General features: G+C 48.4%; 1 protein-coding gene and 1 long non-coding RNA gene across 4 annotated transcripts; both read left to right on the forward strand.

Moving 5' to 3' along the window:
- LOC137308583 (zinc finger protein 436-like) lies at window positions 1-25,716 on the forward strand. 3 transcript variants are annotated; one of them, XM_067977197.1, is made up of 2 exons: window positions 1-280; window positions 1,573-3,804. In XM_067977197.1, the coding sequence occupies exons 1-2, from the start codon at window positions 69-71 to the stop codon at window positions 2,351-2,353; spliced, it is 993 nt and encodes a 330-aa protein (XP_067833298.1). In that variant the 5' UTR covers window positions 1-68; the 3' UTR covers window positions 2,354-3,804. The 3 variants fall into 3 exon arrangements, with proteins under 3 accessions (XP_067833298.1, XP_067833300.1, XP_067833299.1); XM_067977199.1 differs by lacking the exon at window positions 1,573-3,804 and adding an exon at window positions 22,020-25,716 and having other exon boundaries at window positions 194-280; XM_067977198.1 differs by lacking the exons at window positions 1-280; window positions 1,573-3,804 and adding exons at window positions 20,583-20,664; window positions 22,020-25,716.
- LOC137308618 (uncharacterized) lies at window positions 14,632-19,362 on the forward strand. Its single transcript, XR_010959585.1, has 2 exons — window positions 14,632-14,718; window positions 16,146-19,362. It is a non-coding gene; the product is annotated as an uncharacterized lncRNA (long non-coding RNA).
- Window positions 25,717-26,450: the final 734 nt, after the last annotated feature.

Below are 26,450 nucleotides of genomic sequence, written 5' to 3' on the forward strand. Positions count from 1 at the left end.
TGGGAAGAGAAGCTTCGAGAGGTCGGAGCGGAGCGGCGCGGCGGCCGAGTGCGGGCCTAAGGCCCGGAATGGCCGTGCCCGGGAAAGGGGAGAGAGCGCGGATCGGTGCAGGCTTCATCAACAACCGAGCGCCGGAACACATCAAACAGTCTCGGGCCCTCGCTCCTCCTCCGCCCGCACCCCGGGGCCCCGGTGATTCTCCTCACTCGCTCCGGCCGCCGGACTCTCCACAAGCGGCTGGAGCCCAGCCCAGGATGCACTGCGGGTCCCCGCCCACGTGGTGTGGGGGGTGGGGGAATAGGCGCATGCGCGCTGAAACTATCGCGGCGGATAGAGCGGTTTCTGGCGCGCTGGGCATTGTGGGTACTGAGGCAGCCATTGATGCGGACCGCTGTCAGCGGAATATTTTTTTTCTCGCACCGGTCGGCTGGAAACGCAGGCAGGCGGATTGGGAGCCGGCGGGCGATCCAGACGGGTATCCAAATCAAACCGGGTGGGGCTGGAGAGAAGGGATTGGGTTAAATACATAGCAACCTATCCTGGGCGACGTGGGGCCATCTGAGTCCAGTGGGGTCCAATAGTTTTCATCTGAAGCTATCTTATGATTGATACGAATTATTCAGGGTGTATTTGAACTGGTTCGGCCACAGCTGGAGTACTGTGTGCAGTTCTGGTCGCCACACTACAGGAAGGATGTGATCGCTTTGGAGAGGGTGCAGAGGAGATTCACCAGGATGTTACCAAGGCTGGAGTGCTTCAGCTATGATGAGAGACTGGGAAGATTGGGTTTGTTTTCCTTGGAGCAGAGGAGGCTGAGGGGGGACATGATTGAGGTGTACAAAATTATGAGGGGCACAGATAGGATGGATACTAAGGAGCTTTTTCCCTTCGTTGAGGTTTCTATAACAAGGGGGCATAGATTCAAGGTAAAAGGCGGGAGATTTAGAGGGGATTTGAGAAAGAACTTTTTCACCCAGAGGGTGGTTGGAGTCTGGAACTCACTGCCTGAAAGGGTTGTGGAGGCAGGAACCCTCACAACATTCAAGAAGCATTTGGATGAGCACTTGAAATGCCATAGCATACAAGGCTACGGACCAAATGCTGGAATATGGGATTAGATTAGACAGGGCTTGATGGCCGGCGTGGACACGATGGGCCGAAGGGCCTCTATCCGTGCTGTACAACTCTATGATGGCTAGTTACCATCACCATGTATATCGGTATAACCTCCTTCAGTGCAACAGCCAGCCTCAAGAGATTCCTGCACCTCTGACTCCCGCTTCTTTTTCATCCCCTTTCGTCCAAGCTGTTGGCTGCCATGCTTGCAGTCACCTGCTCCCACTCTCTGGAACAGCCCCCAAACCCCTCCTTTAAGACCCTCTTTATAATTCCAACATCACTAATTATCTGGTCATTATCACATTGCTGTTTACGTACAATTTCCTGCAACATTGATTACGGATTTACAGCTCAGAAGGGACAAGAAAGCAAAGAATGTTCCACGGGAATTGTATGTTTTTGAATTTCTATCCTGTACTTACAGCGCTGACTTTTGTAAACTCCTTTTGACAGGGTATTAGAAGGGGAGGGTTTGCAGACGGGAAACTCACCTCGGGATCCGACAGAGCCGCTCGATTCATCGGGACCTGTGATGGAAGAACAAGGCGCCGATCACAGCAGCGACAGACCGTACCCGTGCTCCGTGTGCGGACGAGCCTTCAGCCGATCGTCCAACCTGGCGAGGCACGAGCGCAGCCAGGCCGGGGGGCAACCGTGTGACTGTGCCGACGCCGAGCAGGGATTTCCGTGCCAATCCCGGCCGGGAAAACATTGCCACAGCCGCACCGGGGAGAGGCCCTACATCTGCTCCGTGTGTGGGAAGGGATTCAATTCTTCCTTTCACCTGCTGAGACACCAACTGGTTCACACTGACGAGAGACCTTTCGGATGCTCTGACTGCGGGAGCAGCTTTAAAAGCCCCGAGTTTTTGTCGCAGCACCAGCGCATTCATAGCGAGGAGAGACCGTTCGGTTGCTCGCGATGCACCAAGAGGTTCAGACGACCGTCCAGCCAGCTGACGCACTGGTGCACTCACGCTGGAGACAGGCTGTTGACCTGCCCCGTGTGCGGGAAGGGATTCACCCGTTCATCCAACCTGCTCAGACACCAGCGGTTCCATACCGGGGAGAGGCCGTTCACCTGCCCCGTGTGCGGGAAGGGATTCACTCAGTCCTCCAACCTGCTGAGACATCAGTGGGTCCACACCGGGGAGAGGCCGTTCACCTGCTCCGTGTGTGGGAAGGGATTCACTCGTTCATCCCACCTGCTGATGCACCAGCGTACTCACGTTTGACTGCAGGGGTTGGATTCTGCTGTTATTGCTGCTGTTAATCACATCCAGGACTGAACCATGTTCATTCTGGTAGTTTCTGCTGATGTTAATTCCCCCTATCACTGGATTTTATCTTTCTCAATATGTGGCAAATCAGTCAGCTTTCTTTCAGACTCTGTGTCGAGTCCTTGATGTCTCGAAGAGCTGACTGGTGACTTGTTCTGGACATTCCCAGTCCCTCTGTAGCTGTGACTGGGTGAGAAGATAGTGGGTTTATCTCACCTTTTGGGTGAATGGATGTCAGTGCTGGGGAATGGGACATTTTATCATTCAGAGCGCCGAGTCTCAGTGTGATGAAAACAGGTCTTTTTCTGTCTGTGATGAATTTTTTAAACTTTTATATTTTGTGTTGCTAGAATCAGCACATAAGGTATTTCTCCAAGGAAAACCCATCAGTTCAGTTCCAGACAAGCTGCCTGCGGTGTCCTTCATCAATGCAAATTGAGAAAGCGAAGGACTTTAGTAAGTTCCCCGTATCGATTGGCTGCTGTTGACGTCTTCAATGACCCCAGTCGAAGATTGAGGAATGACTGTTTGTTCCAATGTGTTCCCTCGAGTATAGAAGATCAAGGGGTGATCTGATCGAGGTGTTTAAGATGATTAAAGGATTTGACCGGGTAGACAGAGAGAAACTATTTCCTCTGGTTGGGGGGAGTCCAGAACAAGGTGGGCAGAACCTTAAAATTCGAGCCAGGCCGTTGAGGGGGTGATGTCGGGAATCACTTCTTCACACAAAGGGGAGTGGGAATCTGGAACTCTCTCCCCCAGAAAAGCTGTTGAGGCCGGGGGACAACTGGAAATTTCAAAACTAAGATTGTTGATTTTTGTTAGGCGAGGGTATTAAGGGTTATGGTACCAAGGCGGGGAGATGGAGTTAAGATACAGGTCAGCCATGATCGAAGTGAATGGCGGAACAGGCTCAAGGGGCCGAATGGCCTCCTCCTGTTCATGGGAGATGGAGTCACCTCTTGCTTTTCTTTCAGGGTCAACCTGGGCCCGTTTACAAGCTGCCTGGTCACAGAGCAAAGCCTCAGCCTGGGCAGTGCCTTTGACTGACCCGCTGTGTCTCAGAGGTCAGGGACACTGATCGGCTGGAGCCCTCTGTGATGGACAGTTGATTGGGTGGGGAATTTGCTCTTGCAGGAATTGAATTGGCAGTCCAATGTCGGTCTTTTCAGTCACAGTCAGGGCGTCAGTCTCGCAGCCAGGGGGCTGAATGTGTTTCACAATACGTGTCGTCCTGGCAAAGGTAAACGGATCAAGAGTGTGGCTGGAGCAAGTGAACGGTTGTCTTCAGAGAGAACAACCCTTTGTTATTGTCGTGTGGAGGAACGGAGGGAAATCCATGTGTTACACTGCACACTGTTCGTTACTGCCCACATAATACAAATAAACCTACTGGTTGGTTCAAAGCTTGTGCCTCCAGTTAGTATCAGTGTGAGATATATTCCAGGAACCAGTACACAGAGTATGGGCTTCCTGTTATGATCACTAGAAATGGGTGCACTCCAGATCCTAGGGGCCGTGAGGTGCACTTATAAAGTGACAGTGATGCTGAATCTGAGAAAATATCATGGGTATTAACCCAACAACAATAACAGTTAGCGTCAAACACTGTCCCATCAAACACTCCGGGGGCAGGTACAGGATTAGATACAGAGTAAAGCTCCCTCTGGACTGTCCCATCAAACACTCCCAGGGCAGGTACAGCAGGGGTTAGATACAGAGTAAAGCTCCCTCTACACTGTCCCATCAAACACTCCCGGGGCAGGTACAGCAGGGGTTAGATACAGAGTAAAGCTCCCTCTACACTGTCCCATCAAACACTCCCGGGGCAGGTACAGCACGGGTTAGATACAGAGTAAAGCTCCCTCTACGAAGGGTGCTCATTACCACAGGTCTGTGACTTTACTGTTTCCGCTCCAGTCCTCCTCGCGGCCTCTCTGAAACCGATCAGTTTCCTACGAGTTATTATCAATTGATTTGTTGTTGTGTCAGGCCGAGCAGGAGAAGAGAGGTCGGCCACCTTGTGGAGTCTTTGTTCGTGTCCCTCCCCCCTCCTCCCTCTTTTCTCCCCCCCCATTGGGGTTCAGCCGTCTCCGAGCCTCGATTACACACTGTAGAATCCGGGGTTTGGGCCACGCCCTCACTGACATTGGTGATGTCATGGCATCGTGATGACAACACGTTAGGGGTGTGGCCACACGTCAGCTCCCATTCCCGTCACCGGTAAATAACCCGGGACTCGCGGTAACCTGACTAAAAGAAGCTCATGGGAGGAAAAGGAGATCCAGACATCGACTGGTGGATATTTTGAAGATGGGCGGTGGAAGCAGATTCAATCGTGGCTTTCAAAAAGGAATTGGATAAATACTCGAAGGGAAAAGATTTGCAGGGCGACGGGGAAAGAGCGGGGGAATGGGACTGATTGGATTGCTCTTACAAAGAGCTGGCACAGGCTCGATGGGCTGAATGGCCTCCTCCTGTGCTGTAACCATTCAAAGAGCAAGAGAGTTCTCCCTGCTGTCCTGGCCCAATATTTATCCCTCAACCAACATCAGATAGGCTTCAGGAGCTGGGTCGACTCAGTGTCAGCCGTGGCTCAGTCGGTCTCACTCTCCCCTCTGAGTCTGAAGGCCGTGGGTCCAAGTCCCCACTCCAGAGACTTGAGCCCCGTAATCCAGGGCCGACACTCCCCAGTACCAGTACTGAGGGTCAGTACTGAGGGAGCGCTGCACTGTCGGAGGGTCAGTACTGAGGGAGCGCCGCACTGTCGGAGGGTCGGTACTGAGGGAGCGCTGCACTGTCGGAGGGTCAGTACTGAGGGAGCGCTGCACTGTCGGAGGGTCAGTACTGAGGGAGCGCTGCACTGTCGGAGGGTCAGTACTGAGGGAGTGCTGCACTGTCGGAGGGTCAGTACTGAAGGAGCGCTGCACTGTCGGAGGGTCAGTACTGAGGGAGCGCTGCACTGTCGCAGGGTCAGTACTGAGGGAGCGCCGCACTGTCGGAGGGTCAGTACTGAGGGAGTGCTGCACTGTCGGAGGGGCAGTACTGAGGGAGCGCCGCACTGTCGGAGGGTCAGTACTGAGGGAGCGCTGCACTGTCGCAGGGTCAGTACTGAGGGAGCGCCGCACTGTCGGAGGGTCAGTACTGAGGGAGTGCTGCACTGTCGGAGGGGCAGTACTGAGGGAGCGCCGCACTGTCGGAGGGTCAGTGCTGAGGGAGCGCTGAACTGTCTGAGGGTCAGCACTGAGGGAGTGGCGCACTGTCGGAGGGTCAGTTCTGAAGGAGCGCTGCACTGTCTGAGGGTCAGTACTGAGGGAGCGCTGCACTGTCGGAGGGGCAGTACTGAGGGAGCGCTGCACTGTCGCAGGGTCAGTACTGAGGGAGCGCTGCACTGTCGCAGGGTCAGTACTGAGGGAGCGCTGCACTGTCGCAGGGTCAGTACTGAGGGAGCGCTGCACTGTCGAGGGTCAGTACTGAGGGAGCGCTGCACTGTCGCAGGGTCAGTACTGAGGGAGCGCCGCACTGTCGGAGGGTCAGTACTGAGGGAGCGCCGCACTGTCGGAGGGTCAGGACTGAGGGAGCGCCGCACTGTCGGAGGGGCAGGACTGAGGGAGCGCCGCACTGTCGGAGGGTCAGTACTGAGGGAGCGCTGCACTGTCGCAGGGTCAGTACTGAGGGAGCTCCGCACTGTCGGAGGGTCAGTACTGAGGGAGCGCTGCACTGTGGATGTGCCGTCTTTCGGATGAGATTTTAAACCGAGGCCCCGTCTGCCCCTCTTAGGTGGATGTAAAAGATCCCACGGCCACTATTTCGAAGAAGAGCAGGGGGGACTTCTCCCCGGTGTCCTGGGGCCAATATTTATCCCTCAACTAACATCACTAAAAAAATGATGTGGTCATTTATCACTTTGCTGTTTGTGGGATGTTGCTGTGCGCAAATTGGCTGCTGTGTTTCCTACATTACAACAGTGACTACACTTCAAGAGCGCCTCATTGGCTGTAAAGCACTTTGTGACGTCCCGAGGTTGTGAAAGGCTCGATATAAACGAGAGTTCTTTCTTTCGTTAACAGCTGGTTTCATCTCAATTAAATCTCCCCTCAGCCTCCTCTGTTCCAAAGAGAACAACCCCAGCCGATCCAATCTTTCCTCATAGCTAAAATTCTCCAGTCCTGGCAACATCCTCGTAAATCTCCTCTGTACCCTCTCTAGTGCAATCATATCTCTCCTGTAATGTGGTGACCAGAACTGTACGCAGTACTCAAGCTGTGGCCTAACTAGTGTTTTATACAGTTCCAGCATGACCTCCCTGCTCTTATATTCTCTGCCTCAGCTAATAAAGGAAAGTATCCCGTATGCCTTTTTAACCACCTTATCTCCCTGTCCTGCTACCTTCAGGGATCTGTGGACATGCACTCCAAGGTCCCACTGCTCCTCTCCATCTCTCAGTATCCTCCCATTTATTGTGTACTCCCTTGCCTTGTTTGCCCTCTCCAAATGCATTACCTCACACTTCTCCGGATTGAATTCCATTTGCCACTTTTCTGCCCACCTGACCAGTCAATTGATATCTTCCTGCAGTCTACAGCTTTCCTCCTCACTATCAACCACACGGCCAATTTTTGTACCATTTGCAAACTTTTTAATCTTGGCCCCTACATTTAAGTCTAAATCATTGATATTTACCACAAAAAGCAAGGGACCGAGTACTGAGCCTTGCAGAACCCCACTACAAACAGCCTTCCAGTCACAAAAACACCCGTCAACCATTACCCTTTGCTTCCTGCCACTGAGCCAATTCTGGATCCAACTTGCCACTTTCCCTTGAATCCAATGGGCTTTTACTTTTCTGACCAGTCTGCCATGTGGGACCTTGTCAAAAGCCTTGTTAAAATCCATGTAGACTACATCAATCGTACTACCCTCATCGACCCTCCTTGTTACCTCTTCAAGAAATTCAATCAGGTTAGTCAGACATGACCTTCCCTTAACAAATCCATGCTGACTGTCCTTGATTAATCCGTGTCTTTCTAACTGACGATTTATGCTGTCCCTCAGAATTAATTCCAATAATTTGCCCACCATCAAGGTTAGGCTGACTGGCCTGTAATTACTCGGTCTGTCCCTTTCTCCCTTGTTAAACAACGGTACAATGTTAGCAGTCCTCCAGTCCTCAGGCACCACGCCTGCAGCCAGGGAGGATTGGAAAATGATGGTCAGAGCCTCTGCTATTTCCTCCCTTGCTTCTCTGAACAGCCTGGGATACATTTCATCCGGGCCTGGCGATTTATCCACTTTCAAAGATGCTAAGCCCGTAATACTTCCTCTCTCACTATGTTTATCCCATCCAATATCTCACACTCCTCCTCCTTAACTACAATCTCTGCATCGTCCCCCTCTTTTGTGAAGACAGACGCAAAGTATTCATTAAGAACCATACCCACATCTTCCGCCTCCACACACAGGTTACCTTTTTGGTCTCTAATAGGCCCTACTCTTTCCTTAGTTATCCTCTTACTCTTTATGTATTTATAAAACATTTGGAGTTTTCCTTAATTTTACTTGCCAGTATTTTTTCATGCCCTCTCTTTGCTTTCCTAATTTCCTTTTTAATTTCACCCCTGCACTTTCTATACTCCTCTGGGCTTTCTGCAGTATTGAGCTCTCAGTATCTGACATAAGATTCCCTTTTTCTGCCTTATCTTACCCTGTGTGCTCCTTGTCATCCAGGGGACTCGAGATTTGGCAGTCCCACCCTTTTTCTTTGTGGGAACATGTTTACTCTGAACCCCTTGAATGCCTCTCACTGCTCTGACACTGATTTACCTTCAAGTAGCTGTTTCCAGTCCACTTTTGCTAAATCACTTCTCAGCTCAGTGAAATTGGCCTTTCCCCAATTGAGAACTTTTACTCCTGTTCTATCTTTATCCTTTTCCATAACTACACTAAATCTAATTGAATTATGATCACGACCACAAAATGCTCTCCCACTGATGCTCCTTCCACCTGCCCAGCCTCATTCCCTGAAACTAAATCCAGAACTGCCCCCTCTCCCACCTCTTGTTGGGCTTGCTACGTACTGGCTAAAAATGTTCTCCTGAATGCATTTTAAGAATTCTGCCCCCTCTCTCCCCTTCACACTGTTTCTATCCCAGTTAATATTCGGGGAGTTGAAATCCCCTATTATTACTGCCCTACTGTTTTTGCACTTTTCAAAAATTTGCCGACATATTTGCTCTTCTATCTCCCTCTGACTGTTTGGGGGTCTATAGTACACTCCCAGCAGTGGGACTGCCCCTTTTTTGTTCTTCAGTTCAACCCATATGGCTTCATTTGATGATCCTTCTAACATATCATCCCTCCTCACAGCTGGAATTGTTTCTTTAACCAATATTCCACCTCCCCCTTCTCTTTTATTCCCCTATCTCGTCTGAAAACCCTGTCATCAGGAACGTTGAGCTGCCATTCCTGCCCCTGTTTAAGCCATGTTTCAGTAATAGCTAAGATATCGTACTGCCATGTGTCTATCTGTGCCCTTAACTCATCTGCCTTATTCACTATACTCCTTGCCTTGAGGTATATACCATTAAGCACTGCCAAACTCCTTTATTGTTTATTTTCTAATCTTTGATTCCTCTGCCTTCCAAACTCACTTACTAATTTTCTGCCTTCCATTTCCAGCTCGGTTTCTCTCCCTTCTGAATCTACGCTCAGGTTCCCATCCCCCTGCCAAGTTAGTTTAAACCTTCCCCAACAGCACGAGCGAACCTCCCCGCGAGGATATTGGTCCCGGCCCTGTTGAGGTGCAACCCGTCCGGCTTGTCCAGGTCCCACCTCCCCCAGAACCGGTCCCAATGCCCCAGGAATCTAAAGCCCTCCCTCCTGCACCATCTCTCCAGCCACGCGTTCATCTTCTCTATCCTCCTATTTCTATACTCACTAGTGCGTGACACCGGGAGTAAGCCGGAGATTACTACCTTTTGAGGTTCTGTTTATTAATCTCCTTCCTAACTCCTTAAAATCTACCTGCAGGACCTCACTCCTCGTTCCACCTATGTCATTGGTACCAATGTGGACCACGACCTCTGGCTGTTCACCCTCCCCCCACAGAGCATTCTACAGCCACTCAGTGGCATCCTGGACCCTGGCACCAGGGAGGCAACATACCGTCCTGGAATCTCGTCTGTGGCCGCAGAAACACCTGTCTGTTCCCCTAACTATAGAATCCCCGATCACCATTGCTCTCCTGACCTTTCTCCACCCCCGCCCCCCGTACAGCTGAGTCCCCCATGGTGCCGTGGACTTGGCTCTGGCCGTACTCCCCAGAGGAACCATCCCCCTCACCAGTATTCACCGGTTAGAGAGCGAGATGTAATCAGGGGAATCCTGCACTACCTGCCTGGTCCTCCATGTCCGTCTGGCGGTCACCCATTCCCTCGCTGCCTGCACACTCTAAAGCTGTGGGGTGACCACCTCCTGGAACGTGCTATCCACGTAGCTCTCAGCCTCGCGGATACACTGCAGTGACACCAGCCGCTGCTCATGCTCCAAAACCCGGAGCTCGAGCTCCCCCAGCTGACGACACTTCCTGCACATGTGGCCGTCCAGGACACGGGAAGCGTCCTGGAGTTCCCACATGGCGTAGGATGTGGATTCGACGGGACTGAGGAGACCTGCATGCCTTGCTTTATTAGACTACTAACTAAACTTACCATCAGTAAACTTAAGACTGGTCCCTGATCTGGGCAAAAAAAACCCACTCACCAATCAGCTCCTTCCCTTGTGCAGACCTCACTTTGGGTGTTTTTTCTCCCTCGCTCCCTTTCCCCCTCCGCTGGTCTCGGGCGTCCGACTCCCGCCTCTTATAGGCCGCTCCCTCACCTCCACTGCCGCTGGTGGTGGACGGTTTCTCCCCGCTGTGAATGGTGCGATGTTTTTTCAGGCTGTGTAACTGGTTAAAGCTCTTTCCACACTCAGTGCACTGGAACACTCTCACTCGGGTGTGTGTGTCTCGGTGATTTTCCACTCACACTGATGTTTGATCTTTTCCCACAGACACAACAGACAAACATTTCTCCTTCCACATTCAAAGGCCGATGATATTCAGGTCCTGATGAATCGAGGGACTCTGTCAGATCTTGACGTGAGGTTTGGTTTGAGTTTCCCGTCTGCAAATCCTCCCCTTCTAATACCCTGTAAAAGGAGTTTACAAAAGTCATCACTGTCAATACAGGATAGAAATTCAGAACAGACAATTCTAGTTTCTGTCGAACATTCTTTCCCCTCTCGTTCCCCTCAAGCTGTAAATCCCCGTCCCACACTCTCTCCCTCCTCCCTCACTCTGCTGCACCTCATGTTCACTCTCCCGATTTTCGCTGCTCTGCAGATCCACACTTCCTGGTTCCTGTTCAGGACACAGACACCTGCGATTCCTCATGCAGGCTGCTCGGCCTAATATATATGGACTATGTTACTGGACTAAAAAAAGCATGGACTTTACTGTATTACTGGACAAAAAATATATAATGTATGTACAATACTATATTATGGGATGAAAATATATATAGTGTTTGTAAAATACTATATTACTGGACTAAGATGTATAATATATGTACAGTACTATATTACTGGACTAAAATATATAATGTGGAGCACAAGACTAAATAGATATATTATACACAGGATTGTATCACTAGACTAATAATATATAATGTGCACTGTATTACTAGACTAATATATAATGTGTACAGTACTGTATTACGAGACTAATATATAATGTGTACAGTACTGTATTATTAGACTAATATATAATGTGTACAATACTGTATTACTGGACTAATAATATATAATGTGTACAATACTGTATTACTACACTAATGTGTGTACAGTACTGTATTGCTAGACTTATAATATATAGTGTGTACAGTACCGTATTACGAGACTAATAATATATAATGTGTACAATACTGTATTACTAGACTAATAATATATAATGTGTACAATACTGTATTACTACACTAATGTGTGTACAGTACTGTATTGCTAGACTTATAATATATAATGTGTACAGTACCGTATTACGAGACTAATAATATATAATGTGTAGAATACTGTATTACTAGATTAATATAATGTGTACAGTACTATATTATTAGACTAATAATATATAATGTATACAGTACTGTATTACTACACTAATGTGTACAGAACTGTATTACTACACTAATAATATACAATGTGTACAGTACTGTATTACGAGACTAATAATATATAATGTGTACAGTACCGTATTACTAGATTAATGTGTACAGTACTGTATTACTGGATTAATAATGTGTACAGTACTGTATTACTGGACTAATAATGTGTACAGTAATGTATTACTAGACTAATAATGTGTACAGTACTGTATCACTAGACTAATATATAATGTGTACAGTACTGTATTACTGGACTAATATATAATGTGTACAGTACTGTATAACTGGACTAATATATAATGTGTACAGTACTGTATTACTAGACTAATATATAATGTGTACAGTACTGTATTACTAGACTAATATATAATGTGTACAGTACTGTATTACTGGACTAATATATAATGTGTACAGTACTGTATTACTAGACTAATAATATATAATGTGTACAGTACTGTATTACTGGACTAATAATGTGTACAGTAATGTATTACTAGACTAATAATGTGTACAGTACTGTATCACTAGACTAATATATAATGTGTACAGTACTGTATTACTGGACTAATATATAATGTGTACAGTACTGTATAACTGGACTAATATATAATGTGTACAGTACTGTATTACTAGACTAATATATAATGTGTACAGTACTGTATTACTGGACTAATATATAATGTGTACAGTACTGTATTACTAGACTAATAATATATAATGTGTACAGTACTGTACTAAACTAATATATAATGTGTACAGTACTGTATTACTTGACTAATATATAATGTGTAACGTACTGTATTACTAAACTAATAATATATGTACAGTACTGTATTACTAGACATGAGTACAGTACTGTATTCCGAGAATAATTATATAATGTGTACAGTACTGTATTACTGGACTAATGTGTACAGTACTGATTACTAGACTAATGTGTACAGTACAGCACTGAACACATTATTAGTCCAGTAATACATTAATGTACACAGTATATTAGTCTAGTAGTACTGTGCACATTATATTAGTCCAATAAAACAACACTGTACACGTTATATATTAGTCTTGTAATACATTACTGTACACAGTATATTTTAGTCTCGTAATACAGTACTGTATATATTGTGCACAGTACTGTATTACTCGACTAATATATGTGTGCATTACTATATTACTGGACTAATATGTACAGTACTGTATTACGAGACTAAAATATACTGTGTACAGTAATGTATTACTAGACTAATATATAATGTGTACAGTGTTGTTTTACTGGACTAATATAATGTGCACAGTACTACTAGACTAATATACTGTGTACAGTAATGTATTACTTGACTAATAATGTGTACAGTGCTGTTTTACTAGACTAATATAATGTGCACAGTACTACTGGACTAATATACTGTGCACAGTAATGTATTACTGGACTAATATATAATGTGCACAGGGCTGTATTACTAGACTAACATATAATGTGCACAGGACCTTATTACACGACTAATAATATATTGTGTAGAGTACTGTATTACTCGACTAATATGTGTACAGTACTATATTAGACTAATATATGTACAGTACTGTATTACTAGATTAATATATAATGTGTACAGTAATGTATTACTAGACATATGTGTACTGTACTATTATTAGACTAATCTATGTGTATAGTACTTTATTTCTAAACTAATATATAATGTGTACAGTACCATATTACTAGACTAATATATACTGTGTACAGTTATGTATTACTAGACAAATATACTGTGTGCAGTGATGTATTACGAGACTAATACATAATGTGTACAGTGCTGTATTACTAGACTAATATAATGTGTACAGTACTGTTACAAGACTAATCTGTGTATAGTACTTTATTTCTAAACTAATAATATTTAACGTGTTCAGTACTTTATTTCTGGGCTAATTACATTACTGTACACAGTATATATTTTATTAGACTAATAATATAATGTGCACAGTGCTGTATTACTAGATTAATTATATACTGTGTACTGTAATGTATTACTAGACCAATATGTGTACAGAACTGTATTACGAGACTGATATATGTACAGTAATGTATTACCAGACTAATAATATATAATGTGTACAGTATTTTATTTCTAGACTAATATATACTGTATGCAGTAATGTATTACTAGACTAATATATAATGTGCATAGTACTGTATTACTAGACTAATATACTGTGTACAGTAATGTATTACGAGATTAATAATTTGTATCGCACTTATTACGAGACTAATAATATACTGTGTACAGTAATGTATTACGAGATATTACAATATATACAGTACTGTATGACTAAACATGTGTACAGTACTGTATTACTGGAGTAATAATATATCATGTGTACAGTACTGTATTACTGGAGTAATAATATATCATGTGTACAGTACTGTATTACTGGAGTAACGTGTACAGTACTGTATTACTGGAGTAACGTGTACAGTACTGTATTACCAGACTAATAATATGTAATCTGTACAGTACTGTATTACTAGACTAATATATAATGTGTACAGTACTGTATTTTTTTTTGTAAATCTGCAGATGTAAAATGGATTAGAAGCCTCCACGGAAATACTCGTTCCTAAAACAAGACTCTTTTACATTGTACAGTACGGACAGGGTCAGATTAGCAGCCGAATGTCCCCGAGAATCGACCTCCCCTGACAGACCCACATCTGGGCCCGACTGGGCTCAGACAGGCTGTCGCGGCTGGAATGAAGTCCTCGGGGTGAAACCCAGCAGCTTCTCCTCCGGCTCGAACTGATGCCACAAAATGGACCGACACAGGAGGCGAGGGGCCGACTTCCGCATCCAGCGCCCACCCTGATGGATCCCGGCTCTGAATTCCTCAGTCTGCGATTTCTGGACTCGGTTCCGCGCGCGGAAAAAAAACCGCGAGTAATGGCGGCGGTGGGCCCCCACAATCCCCCGCGCCCCAGAAACCCCTCTATCTCTTCCCCTGATCAGACTGCGCATGCTCCCCCAGGCCGCGCCCTGCATTCTGGGAGCAGCCTCGGGCCTGTCGTTTTGTCGCTCAGTCGGACTCGGTGGAAACGGGAGAAGAAAACCGGGAATAAAAAGGCGGCGGGTAGGACCGGGGGGCGGGGCGGGGGGACGGGAGCCGCCGGACCATCGAGTGCGCGCCTCACCTCCCCGGCGGGCGGGCGGTCGGTCGCGGCCGCCATTAAAATCGATCCGCTCGGTGAGGCTCCGGGACCCGCACCGCGCATGCTCCGCCCGCCAGCCCCGCGCCTGCGCACTGCGCCCCATTCCCCAGAGCTGCCAAAGCAAGAGTTGCATTCGAGCAGCGCCTGTCCCATCCTCAGGGCCCCTCCCCCTCCCCCTCCCACACACAGCCCAGCAGCTGCTGGTGAAGTTGCAGCCACTGTTGCAATGCAGCCAGTGCATGAGAACATAATGCACAGCAGGATCCCACAAGCAGCACCAAGCAGGTGATCTGGTTTTTTGAGGTGGTCGGTTGAGGGAGAAACTCTCCTGCTCTCCTTTGCGGTGGTGGCCGCGGGATCTTTTGCGTCCACCCCGAGAGGGGCAGGCAGGGGCTTCGGTTTAACGTCTCATCCGATGGACGGCCCCTCCGACAGCGCGGAGCTCCCTCAGTACCGACCCTCCGACAGTGCGACGCTCCCTCGGTACCGACCCTCCGACAGTGCGACGCTCCCTCGGTACCGACCCTCCGACAGTGCGACGCTCCCTCAGTACCGACCCTCCGACAGCGCGGAGCTCCCTCGGTACCGACCCTCCGACAGTGTGACCCTCCCTCGGTACCGACCCTCCGACAGTGCGACGCTCCCTCAGTACTGACCCTCCGACAGTGCGACACTCCCTCAGTACCGACCCTCCGACAGGGCGACGCTCCCTCAGTACCGACCCTCCGACAGTGCGACGCTCCCTCAGTACCGACCCTCCGACAGTGCGGCGCTCCCTCAGTACTGACCCTCCGACAGTGCGACCCTCCCTCAGTACTGACCCTCCGACAGCGCGACGCGCCCTCAATACTGACCCTCCGACAGTGTGACCCTCCCTCAGTACTGACCCTCCGACAGTGTGACCCTCCCTCAGTACTGACCCTCCGACAGTGTGACGCTCCCTCAGTACTGACCCTCCGACAGTGTGACCCTCCCTCAGTACTGCACTGAAGTGTCAGCCTCGATTTTGTGCTTCTGACTCAGGCGAGAGTGATACCCACTGAGCCACAGCTGACATAGGCCTTATTCTAGTGTGTGGAGCATTCTGGGTATGATTGCCCGCCATTGTAAGCACCAATTGCTGATATTTCTGAGATGGGGTTTAGAAACGCAAGGTGGAAATGATACCGTGAGCCGAAAGAGGTACATTTGGAGCGGAGAACCAGTGACACACTGCGTAACCGGGCGCAAACATTCATTCTCAGCCCAGACATCACTGAGAGAAAGGAATAAAATTCATTTTATTTGATTTTAAATGGTTTAATTTACAAATTGAATCATGTTTGTGTCATTGTATTTCCCAACACAGACTCAAGGCTTCATTTTTTTGAATGTGGAAGGAGAAATGTTTGTCTGTTGTGTCTGTGGGAAAAGATTTCAAACATCAGCGTGAGTGGAAAATCACCGAGACACACACACCCGAGTGAGAGTGTTCCAGTGCACTGAGTGTGGAAAGAGCTTTAACCAGTTACACAGCCTGAAAAAACATCGCACCGTTCACAGCGGGGAGAAACCGTCCACGTGTTCTATGTGTGGACGAGGCTTCAACTGATCGTCGAACTTGGAGAGACACAAGGACACCCGGACCATGGAGAAACCGTGGAAATGTGGGGACTGTGGGAAGGGATTCAATCGTCCGTCTGAGGTGGAAACTCATCGATGCAGTCACAGAGGCCGTTCACCTGCTCCGTGTGCGGGAAGAGATTCACTCGGTCGACCCACCTGTTGACACACCAGCGAGTTCACCAGTGACTGCAGGCGGTTGGATTCTGCTGTTATTGCTGCTGTTAATCACATCCAGGACTGAACCATGTTCATTCTGGCAGTTGTTCGAATTTACAATGTTAGAATTTGCTTCGTTCTCAATCAAAGTTAATCACATCTCGATATGTGTTAATATCAGAGGCTCGCAAGAACAACAGAGGCCCGCCAGTCATCACATTATCTATCTGGGATGCCCAGGACATAGACTGTCCCTTTGTATTGCCAGGCAGGAGACATCAAGTGAAACTTTAAGCAATTAAACTATTAACACGGCCATTATGTCGAGGTCTGGAGGAATCTCACTTCAATATATATTCTGGGCATCATGTGAGATGACTCACATTAAAGGGGATGATTTAAGAACAAACAGCAAGGCTTTTGGTTTGTGAAGCTGACAGGACGGTCAGAAGTCCAATCTACAGAAGCCAGGCCGGATCACCTTGGGCCTGCAGGAAACCAGTGTGTATGAGTTTATTGTCTCACCGTAATAGTTCTTATACTATTGGTGTCGGTGTAATAAAGTTGCATTCGGACAATACGCTCGATCCTGACCCACGGGGAATCATTTAATTGAGTTGAAGAGGTTTCCTTCCAGGTGCTTTGTTTCTGCTGACTGGCGGGTCTCACGACTTTGCTTGCGGTGAGGTGACGCTCTTTGAGGGTCGGAGTGAACATTTCCACGGAAATAATTGGCAAAGGAGTTTGTGAGAGACGGTGAGGTCCGTGTTTTTACTGGTTCCTGGATAGTAAATAGTGTTTCTCCTTCCCACTACAGGGAGATGGAAAATAAATAAATTTGTTCCTGTTACATCTTACATAGAATGTACAGCACAGAAACAGGCCATTCGGCCCACCTGGTCCATGCCGGTGTTTATGCTCCACACGAGCCTCCTCCCTTCATCTCACCCTATCAGCATATCTTTCTATTCCTTTCTCCCTCATGTGTTTATCGAGCTTCCCCTTAACAAGTGGAAACATCTTCTCTCCGTCTCCCCTTTCGAATCCCTTCATAATTTTAAAGACCTCGATCAGGTCTCTTTTCTGGAGAAAAGAGCCCCAGCCTGTTCAATCTTTCCTGATAGGTATAACCTCTCAGTTCTGGTGTCATCCTTGTGAATCTTTTTTGCACCTTCTCCAGAGCCTCTATATCCTTTTTGTAATATGGAGACCAGAACTGTGCCCCGTACTCCAAGTGTGGTCTAACCAAGGTTCTATACAAGTTTAACATAACTTCTCTGCTTTTCAATTCTATCCCTCCAGAAATGAACCCAATATATGGGCACCAGACTTTAGGAAAGATGTCACGGCCTTGGCGAGGGTGCAGAGGAGATTTACTGGAATGGTGCCAGGGATGAGGGACTTCAGTTATGTGGAGAAGCTGGGGTTGTTGTCTTTAGAGCAGGGAAGGTTAAGGGGAGATTTCAGTGTTGAACTCAACATGAAGAGGAGGGGGCACTGCTTTCCTTAATACGTCACCCGCAACTGAAGAGGAACCTGTCCCTTTAACTACCTGTCCCTTTAAATACACGTGTACTGAAGGGGCTGAAACTGTGCCTGTCCCTTTAAGCGTAACCCACACAAAAACAGGAACCTCATGGAATCGGAGGCCATTCGGCCCATCGTGCCTGTGCCGGCTCTTTGAAAGAACGATCCAATTAATCCCACTCTCCTCCTCTTTCCCTGTTGCCTTGCAAATGGTTTCGTTTGGAAGCACTACTGTTAACACCTGTGATGTTTTTGTATATTTGTAATATTTAATGTAAGATGTTTGAATCTGCTCCCACCGCCCTTTCAGGCAGCGCGTTCCAGATCATCACAACTCGCTGCGTAAAAAAAAATCCTCCTCCTCTCCCCCCTCTGGCTCCTTTGTCAATTATCTTAAAGGGCCCCGCTGTCCCTCTAATGCCTCAATCGAACAATAAAAACCCCCAGCATTTTACTGCCAAAGGTTAAAATGCTGGTCCAGAACCACAAGTTCCAGCTTCCTCCAGGAACCTCAAGGGTTTATCAATGAAACAGAAGATGGTTTAAAGCAAAATATTACTGGAGGTGCAAAAGCAGCCCCAGGCAAAAGGAGGGGGGGGGGGCAATGTCCCCCCTGCAACTTCCCGATTCCCGCAGCTCTGGCTCCTCCCCCCCCACATCTGACCTGTCGGCGACCCTACTTTTGGTCACCTCTGGCCCCTGTGCATCTAAACCCGAACCCAGGCCTTCATAGTGTGGAAGTGCATGAAGGGATACTTGACCATTTTAACTCTCTATTAATTCACTTAACTCACATAAAAGACAAGTACACAAAGAAGCACAATTGTGTAATCTTGAGTTTCTCACGTTGATAATTAATTTAGAAAGAGCAAGTCGCCCAGCACAGACAACACAGCCTGTCCTCCCCCCAAGATAAGGGATGGAGCTCGCTTCAGGAATAAATGGCCATATGGCCTTGAGACTAACTACATCCCACTGATAATGAGAGACAGGAATGTGGGAAGAAAGCAGATGACTGATACTTTCTCATGCCTACGTGGAAGGTAACAAGCTGGCTCTGGATGCTCGAGGGCGGGCTCACTATTTGATTGACCAACCACCTGATCAAATGGAGAGTGTCCGTGTCCGCCCATATTCTGTTACAGGTGGGCGTTGTTTACCAAATTGTACAAACGTGAGCTGTTTCTTTAACTCGGCGAAGTTGTCCCCTCAACCATTGTCTTGAGGTGCTCTTCCACTTGTATACAAGTCGGGGTTCAATAAAGTTTCTCTTTGTACTACTTGTTTGGGTGTTAATGCATTGTATATTGATAAGTAATATTAAGTTTCTACAGGGTTCAGGTACATGGATCATTGAAGTGTCATGAACAGGTGCAGAAAATAATCAAGAAGGCGAATGGAATGCTGGCCTTTATATCGAGAGAACTGGAGTACAAGTGGGCAGAAGTTATGCTGCAGCGACACAAAACCCTGGTTGGACCGCACCTGGAGTACTGTGAGCAGTTCTGGGCACCGCACCTTCGGAAGGACATATTGGCCTTGGAGGAAGTGCAGCGTAGGTTTACGAGAATGATACCCGGATTTCAAGGGTTAAGTTATCAGGAGAGATTACACAAATTGGCGTTGTATTCTCTGGAGTTTCGAAGGTGAAGGGGTGATCTGATCGAAGTTTATAAGATATTAAGGGGAACAGATAGGGTGGATAGAGAGAAACTAATTCTGTTGGTTGGGGATTCTAGGAGTCGGGGGCACAGTCTAAAAATTAGAGCCAGACCTTTCAGGAGTGAGATTAGAAAACATTTCTGCACACAAAGGGTGGTGGAAGTTTGGAACTCTCTTCCGCAAATGGCAATTGATACGAGCTCAATTGCTAAATTTAAATGTGAGATAGATAGCTTTTTGGCAATCAAAGGTATTAAGGGATATGGGCCAAAGGCAGGTTTTGGAGTTCGATCACAGATCAGCCATGATCTCAACAAATCGTGGAGCAGGCACGAGGGGCTGAATGGCCGACTCCTGTTCCTGTGTTCCGAAGAATGAAAAATTAGAATCCTCCACGGAAATACTCGTTCCTAAAACAAGACTCTTTTACATTGTACAGTACGGACAGGGTCAGATTAGCAGCCAAATGTCCCCGAGAATCGACCTCCCCTGACAGACCCACATCTGGGCCCGACTGGGCTCAGACAGGCTGTCGCGGCTGGAATGAAGTCCTCGGGGTGAAACCCAGCAGCTTCTCCTCCGGCTCGAACTGATGCCACAAAATGGACCGACACAGGAGGCGAGGGGCCGACTTCCGCATCCAGCGCCCACCCTGATGGATCCCGGCTCTGAATTCCTCAGTCTGCAATTTCTGGACTCGGTTCCGTGCGCGGAAAAAAAACGCGAGTAATGGCGGCGGTAGGCCCCCACAATCCCCCGCGCCCCAGAAACCCCTCTATCTCCTCCCTCTGCTCAGACTGCGCATGCTCCACCAGACCGCGCCCTGCATTCTGGGAGCAGCCTCGGGCCTGTCGTTTTGTCGCTCAGTCGGACTCGGTGGAAACGGGAGAAGAAAACCGGGAATAAAAAGGCGGCGGGTAGGACCGGGGGGCGGGGCGGGGGGACGGGAGCCGCCGGACCATCGAGTGCGCGCCTCACCTCCCCGGCGGGCGGGCGGTCGGTCGCGGCCGCCATTAAAATCGATCCGCTCGGTGAGGCTCCGGGACCCGCACCGCGCATGCTCCGGCCGCCAGCCCCGCGCCTGCGCACTGCGCCCCATTCCCCAGAGCTGCCAAAGCAAGAGTTGCATTCGAGCAGCGCCTGTCCCATCCTCAGGGCCCCTCCCCCTCCCACACACAGCCCAGCAGCTGCTGGTGAAGTTGCAGCCACTGTTGCAATGCAGCCAGTGCATGAGAACATAATGCACAGCAGGATCCCACAAGCAGCACCGAGCAGGTGATCTGGTTTTTTGAGGTGGTCGGTTGAGGGAGAAACTCTCCTGCTCTCCTTTGCGGTGGTGGCCGCGGGATCTTTTGCGTCCACCCCGAGAGGGGCAGGCAGGGGCTTCGGTTTAACGTCTCATCCGATGGACGGCTCCTCCGACAGCGCGGAGCTCCCTCGGTACCAACCCTCCGACAGCGTTGCGCTCCCTCAGTAATGACCCTCCGACAGTGCGACGCTCCCTCGGTACTGACCCTCCGACAGTGTGACCCTCCCTCAGGACTGACCCTCCGACAGTGCGACGCTCCCTCGGTACTGACCCTCCGACAGTGCGGCGCTCCCTCAGGACTGACCCTCCGACAGTGCGGCGCTCCCTCAGGACTGACCCTCCGACAGTGCGACGCTCCCTCAGGACTGACCCTCCGACAGTGCGGCGCTCCCTCAGGACTGACCCTCCGACAGTGTGACGTTCCCTCAGTACCGACCCTCCGACAGTGTGACGCTCCCTCAGTACCGACCCTCCGACAGTGCGACCCTCCCTCAGTACTGACCCTCCGACAGTGTGACCCTCCCTCAGTACTGACCCTCCGACAGTGTGACCCTCCCTCAGTACTGACCCTCCGACAGTGCGACCCTCCCTCAGCACTGTACTGAAGTGTCAGCCTCGATTTTGTGCTTCTGACTCAGGCGAGAGTGATACCCACTGAGCCACAGCTGACATAGGCCATATTCTAGTGTGTGGAGCATTCTGGGTATGATTGCCCGCCATTGTAAGCACCAATTGCTGATATTTCTGAGATGGGGTTCAGAAACGCAAGGTGTAAATGATACCGTGAGCCGAAAGAGGTGCATTTGGAGCGGAGAACCAGTGACACACTGCGTAACCGGGCGCAAACATTCATTCTCAGCCCAGACATCACTTAGAGAAAGGAATAAACTTTATTTTATTTCATTTTAAATGGTTTAATTTACAAATTGAATCATGTTTGTGTCATTGTATTTCCCAACACAGATTCAAGGCTTCATTTTTTTGAACGTGGAAGGAGAAATGTTTGTCTGTTGTGTCTGTGGGAAAAGATTTCAAACATCAGTGTGAGTGGAAAATCACCGAGACACACACACCCGAGTGAGAGTGTTCCAGTGCACTGAGTGTGGAAAGAGCTTGAACCAGTTACACAGCCTGAAAAAACATCGCACCGTTCACAGCGGGGAGAAACCGTCCACGTGTTCTGTGTGTGGACGAGGCTTCAACTGATCGTCCAACCTGGAGAGACACAAGGACACACAGACCATGGAGAAACCGTGGAAATGTGTGGACTGTGGGAAGGGATTCAGTTCCCCGTCCCAGCTGGAAACTCATCGACGCAGTCGCACTGGGGAGAGGCCATTCACCTGCTCCGTGTGTGGGAAGGGATTCACTCTTTCATCCCACCTGCTGACACACCAGCGAGTTCACACCGGGGAGAGGCCGTTCACCTGCTCCGTGTGTGGGAAGGGATTCACTCTTTCATCCCACCTGCTGACACACCAGCGAGTTCACACTGGGGAGAGGCCGTTCACCTGCTCCGTGTGTGGGAAGGGATTCACTCTTTCATCCCACCTGCTGACACACCAGCGAGTTCACACTGGGGAGAGGCCGTTCACCTGCCCCGTGTGTGGGGAGGGATTCACTTGTTCATCCAACCTGCTGGGACACCAGCGAGTTCACACCGGGGAGAGGCCGTTCACCTGCTCCGTGTGTGGGAAGGGATTCACTCATTCATCCACCCTGCTGACACACCAGCAAGTTCACACCGGGGAGAGGCCGTTCACCTGCTCCGTGTGCGGGAAGGGATTCATTCAGTCATCCCACCTGCTGACACACCAGCGAGTTCACACCGGGGAGAGGCCGTTCACCTGCTCCGTGTGCGGGAAGGGATTCACTCGGTCGTCCCACCTGTTGACACACCAGCGAGTTCACCAGTGACTGCAGGCGGTTGGATTCTGCTGTTATTGCTGCTGTTCATCACATCCAGGACTGAACCATGTTCATTCTGGCAGTTGTTAGAATTTACAATGTTAGAATTTGCTTTGTTCTCAAAGTTAATCACATCTCGATCTGTGTTAATATCAGAGGCTCGCAAGAACAACAGAGGCCCGCCAGTCATCACATTATCTATCTGGGATGCCCAGGACATAGACTGACCCTTTGTATTGCCAGGCAGGAGACATCAAGTTCAACTTTAAGCAATTAAACTATTAACACGGCCATTATGTCGAGGTCTGGAGGAATCTCACTTCAATATATATTCTGGGCATCATGTGAGATGACTCACATTAAAGGGGATGATTTAAGAACAAACAGCAAGGCTTTTGGTTTGTGAAGCTGACAGGACGATCAGAAGTCCAATCTGCAGAAGCCAGGCCGGATCACCTTGGGCCTGCAGGAAACCAGTGTGTATGAGTTTATTGTCTCACCGAAATAGTTCTTATACTATTGGTGTCGGTGTAATAAAGTTGCATTCGGACAATACGCTCGATCCTGACCCACGGGGAATCATTTAATTGAGTTTAAGAGGTTTCCTTCCAGGTGCTTTGTTTCTGCTGACTGGCGGGTCTCACGACTTTGCTTGCGGTGAGGTGACGCTCTTTGAGGGTCGGAGTGAACATTTCCACGGAAATAATTGGCAAAGTGAGAGACGGTGAGGTCTGTGTTTTTACTGGTTCCTGGATAGTAAATAGTGTTTCTCCTTCCCACTGCAGGGAGATGGAAAATAAATAAATTTGTTCCTGTTACATATTACATAGAATGTGCAGCACAGAAACAGGCCATTCGGCCCACCTGGTCCATGCCGGTGTTTCTGCTCCACACGAGCCTCCTCCCTTCATCTCACCCTATCAGCATATCTTTCTATTCCTTTCTCCCTCATGTGTTTATCGAGCTTCCCCTTAACAAGTGGAAACATCTTCTCTCCGTCTCCCCTTTCGAATCCCTTCATCATTTTAAAGACCTCACTCAGGTCTCTTTTCTCGAGAAAAGAGCCCCAGCCTGTTCAATCTTTCCTGATCGGTATAACCTCTCAGTTCTGGTGTCATCCTTGTGAATCTTTTTTGCACCTTCTCCAGAGCCTCTATATCCTTTTTGTAATATGGAGACCAGAACTGTGCCCCGTACTCCAAGTGTGGTCTGACCAAGGTTCTGTACAAGTTTAACATAACTTCTCTGCTTTTCAATTCTATCCCTCCAGAAATGAACCCAATATATGGGAGCCAGACTTTAGGAAAGATGTCACGGCCTTGGCGAGGGTGCAGAGGAGATTTACTAGAATGGTGCCAGGGATGAGGGACTTCAGTTATGTGGAGAGACTGGAGAAGCTGGGGTTGTTGTCTTTAGAGCAGGGAAGGTTCAGGGGAGATTTAAGTGTTTAACTCAACATGAAGAGGAGGGGGCACTGCTTTCCTTAATACGTCACCCGCAACTGAAGAGGAACCTGTCCCTTTAACTACCTGTCCCTTTAAATACACGTGTACTGAAGAGGCTGAAACTGTGCCTGTCCCTTTAAGCGTAACCCACACAAAAACAGGAACCTCATAGAATCGGAGGCCATTCGGCCCATCGTGCCTGTGCCGGCTCTTTGAAAGAACGATCCAATTAATCCCACTGCCCTGCTCTTTCCCCGTTGCCTTGCAAATGGTTTTGTTTGGAAGCACTACTGTTAACACCTGTGATGTTTTTGTATATTTGTAATATTTAATGTAAGATGTTTGAATCTGCTCCCACCGCCCTTTCAGGCAGCGCGTTCCAGATCATCACAACTCGCTGCGTAAAAAAAATCCTCCTCCTCTCCCCCCTCTGGCTCCTTTGTCAATTATCTTAAAGGGCCCCGCTGTCCCTCTAATGCCTCAATCGAACAATAAAAACCCCCAGCATTTTACTGCCAAAGGTTAAAATGCCGGTCCAGAACCACAAGTTCCAGCTTCCTCCAGGAACCTCAAGGGTTTATCAATGAAACAGAAGATGGTTTAAAACAAAATATTACTGGAGGTGCAAAAGCAGCCCCAGGATAAAGGGGGGGGGGGCCAATGTCCCCCCTGCAACTTCCCGATTCCCGCGGCTCTGGCTCCTCCCCCCCCCCACATCTGACCTGTCGGCGACCCTACTTTTGGTCACCTCTGGCCCCTGTGCATCTAAACCCGAACCCAGGCCTTCATCGTGTGGAAGTGCATGAAGGGATACTTGACCATATTAACTCTCTATTAATTCACTTCACTCACATCATAGACAAGTACACATAGAAGCACAATTGTGTAATTTTGAGTTTCTCACGTTGATAATTAATTTAGAAAGAGCAAGTCGCCTCGCACAGACAACACAGCCTGTCCTCCCCCGAGATGAGGGATGTAGCTAGCTTCAGGAACAAATGGCCATATGGCCTTGAGACGAACTACATCCCACTGATAATGAGAGACAGGAATGTGGGAAGAAAGCAGATGACTGATACTTTCTCATGCCAACGTGGAAGGTAACAAGCTGGCTCTGGATGCTCGAGGGCGGGCTCACTATTTGATTGACCAACTCCCTGATCCAATGGAGAGTGTCCGTGTACGCCCATATTCTGTAACAGGTGGGCGTTGTTTACCAAATTGTATAAACGGGAGCTGTTTCTTTAACTCGGCGAAGTTGTCCCCTCAACCATTGTCTTGAGGTGCTCTTCCACTTGTTTTCAAGTCGGGGTTCAATAAAGTTTCTCTTTGTACTACTTGTTTGGGTGTTAATGCATTGTATATTGATAAGTAATATTAAGTTTCGACAGTTTCTCGGAGGTCCCACTGAGATCGCTTGTGATCCCCGGTAAGTACGGACACAGGTTGTTATTGCAACTCGGTGTTCTGTGCAAGCCGCGGTCGCACTGCGATTAGTAAGTGTATGCATTAACTGACGTGACTAATTCTTCTGTTTGCCTTTAGGAATCGAAAGGCAATCATAGGAAATGTGTTTCGTATCGACAAGGAGATAGAAAATATAAAAGGACCTTGTCAGATTGCTCGATATTGTCAGCTGCGGTGTTGTAGTAACGGGCTGAGAGAGAAAAATAACGGAGTAGATCTGTGAAACCGGTAAAGTAACTCGAGTGACGTTGAGGCTGCTGTATCGAGCCAACAGATGGGCACTACGGGAGAGGCGCCAGAGAAAAGGGAACAAAGTTACAGACTTTTAGAGCAAAATTAATATTCGGAACTGAGTGAAATTGTAATTTGAACAAGTCTGCAGTGGCGACAAACGCAGACTGGTGTTAATGTCGCGTAGAGTTAAAGTATACAGGAATCTTGTGTAAGTCAGCTGATCCAACCAATTGCAGACGTTTCTCTCTCGCACCGAGCCTGAGCTGGTTATTAAGAGGGTTTTAACCCCACGTGAAGGCCAGGACCCTAAAGTAGGTGTAGAGAACACATGACGTCTTGT

This window comes from Heptranchias perlo, unplaced genomic scaffold (assembly GCF_035084215.1).
Source record: "Heptranchias perlo isolate sHepPer1 unplaced genomic scaffold, sHepPer1.hap1 HAP1_SCAFFOLD_134, whole genome shotgun sequence".
NCBI lineage: Eukaryota > Metazoa > Chordata > Chondrichthyes > Hexanchiformes > Hexanchidae > Heptranchias > Heptranchias perlo.

Coding starts and splice junctions, on each gene's coding strand:
- LOC137308583 (XM_067977197.1), top strand. CDS start 69: ATGGCCGTGCCCGGGAAAGGGGAGAGAGCGCGGATCGGTGCAGGCTTC. Junction 281..1,572: donor TGCGGGTCCCCGCCCACGTG/GTGTGGGGGGTG, acceptor TCCTTTTGACAG/GGTATTAGAAGGGGAGGGTT.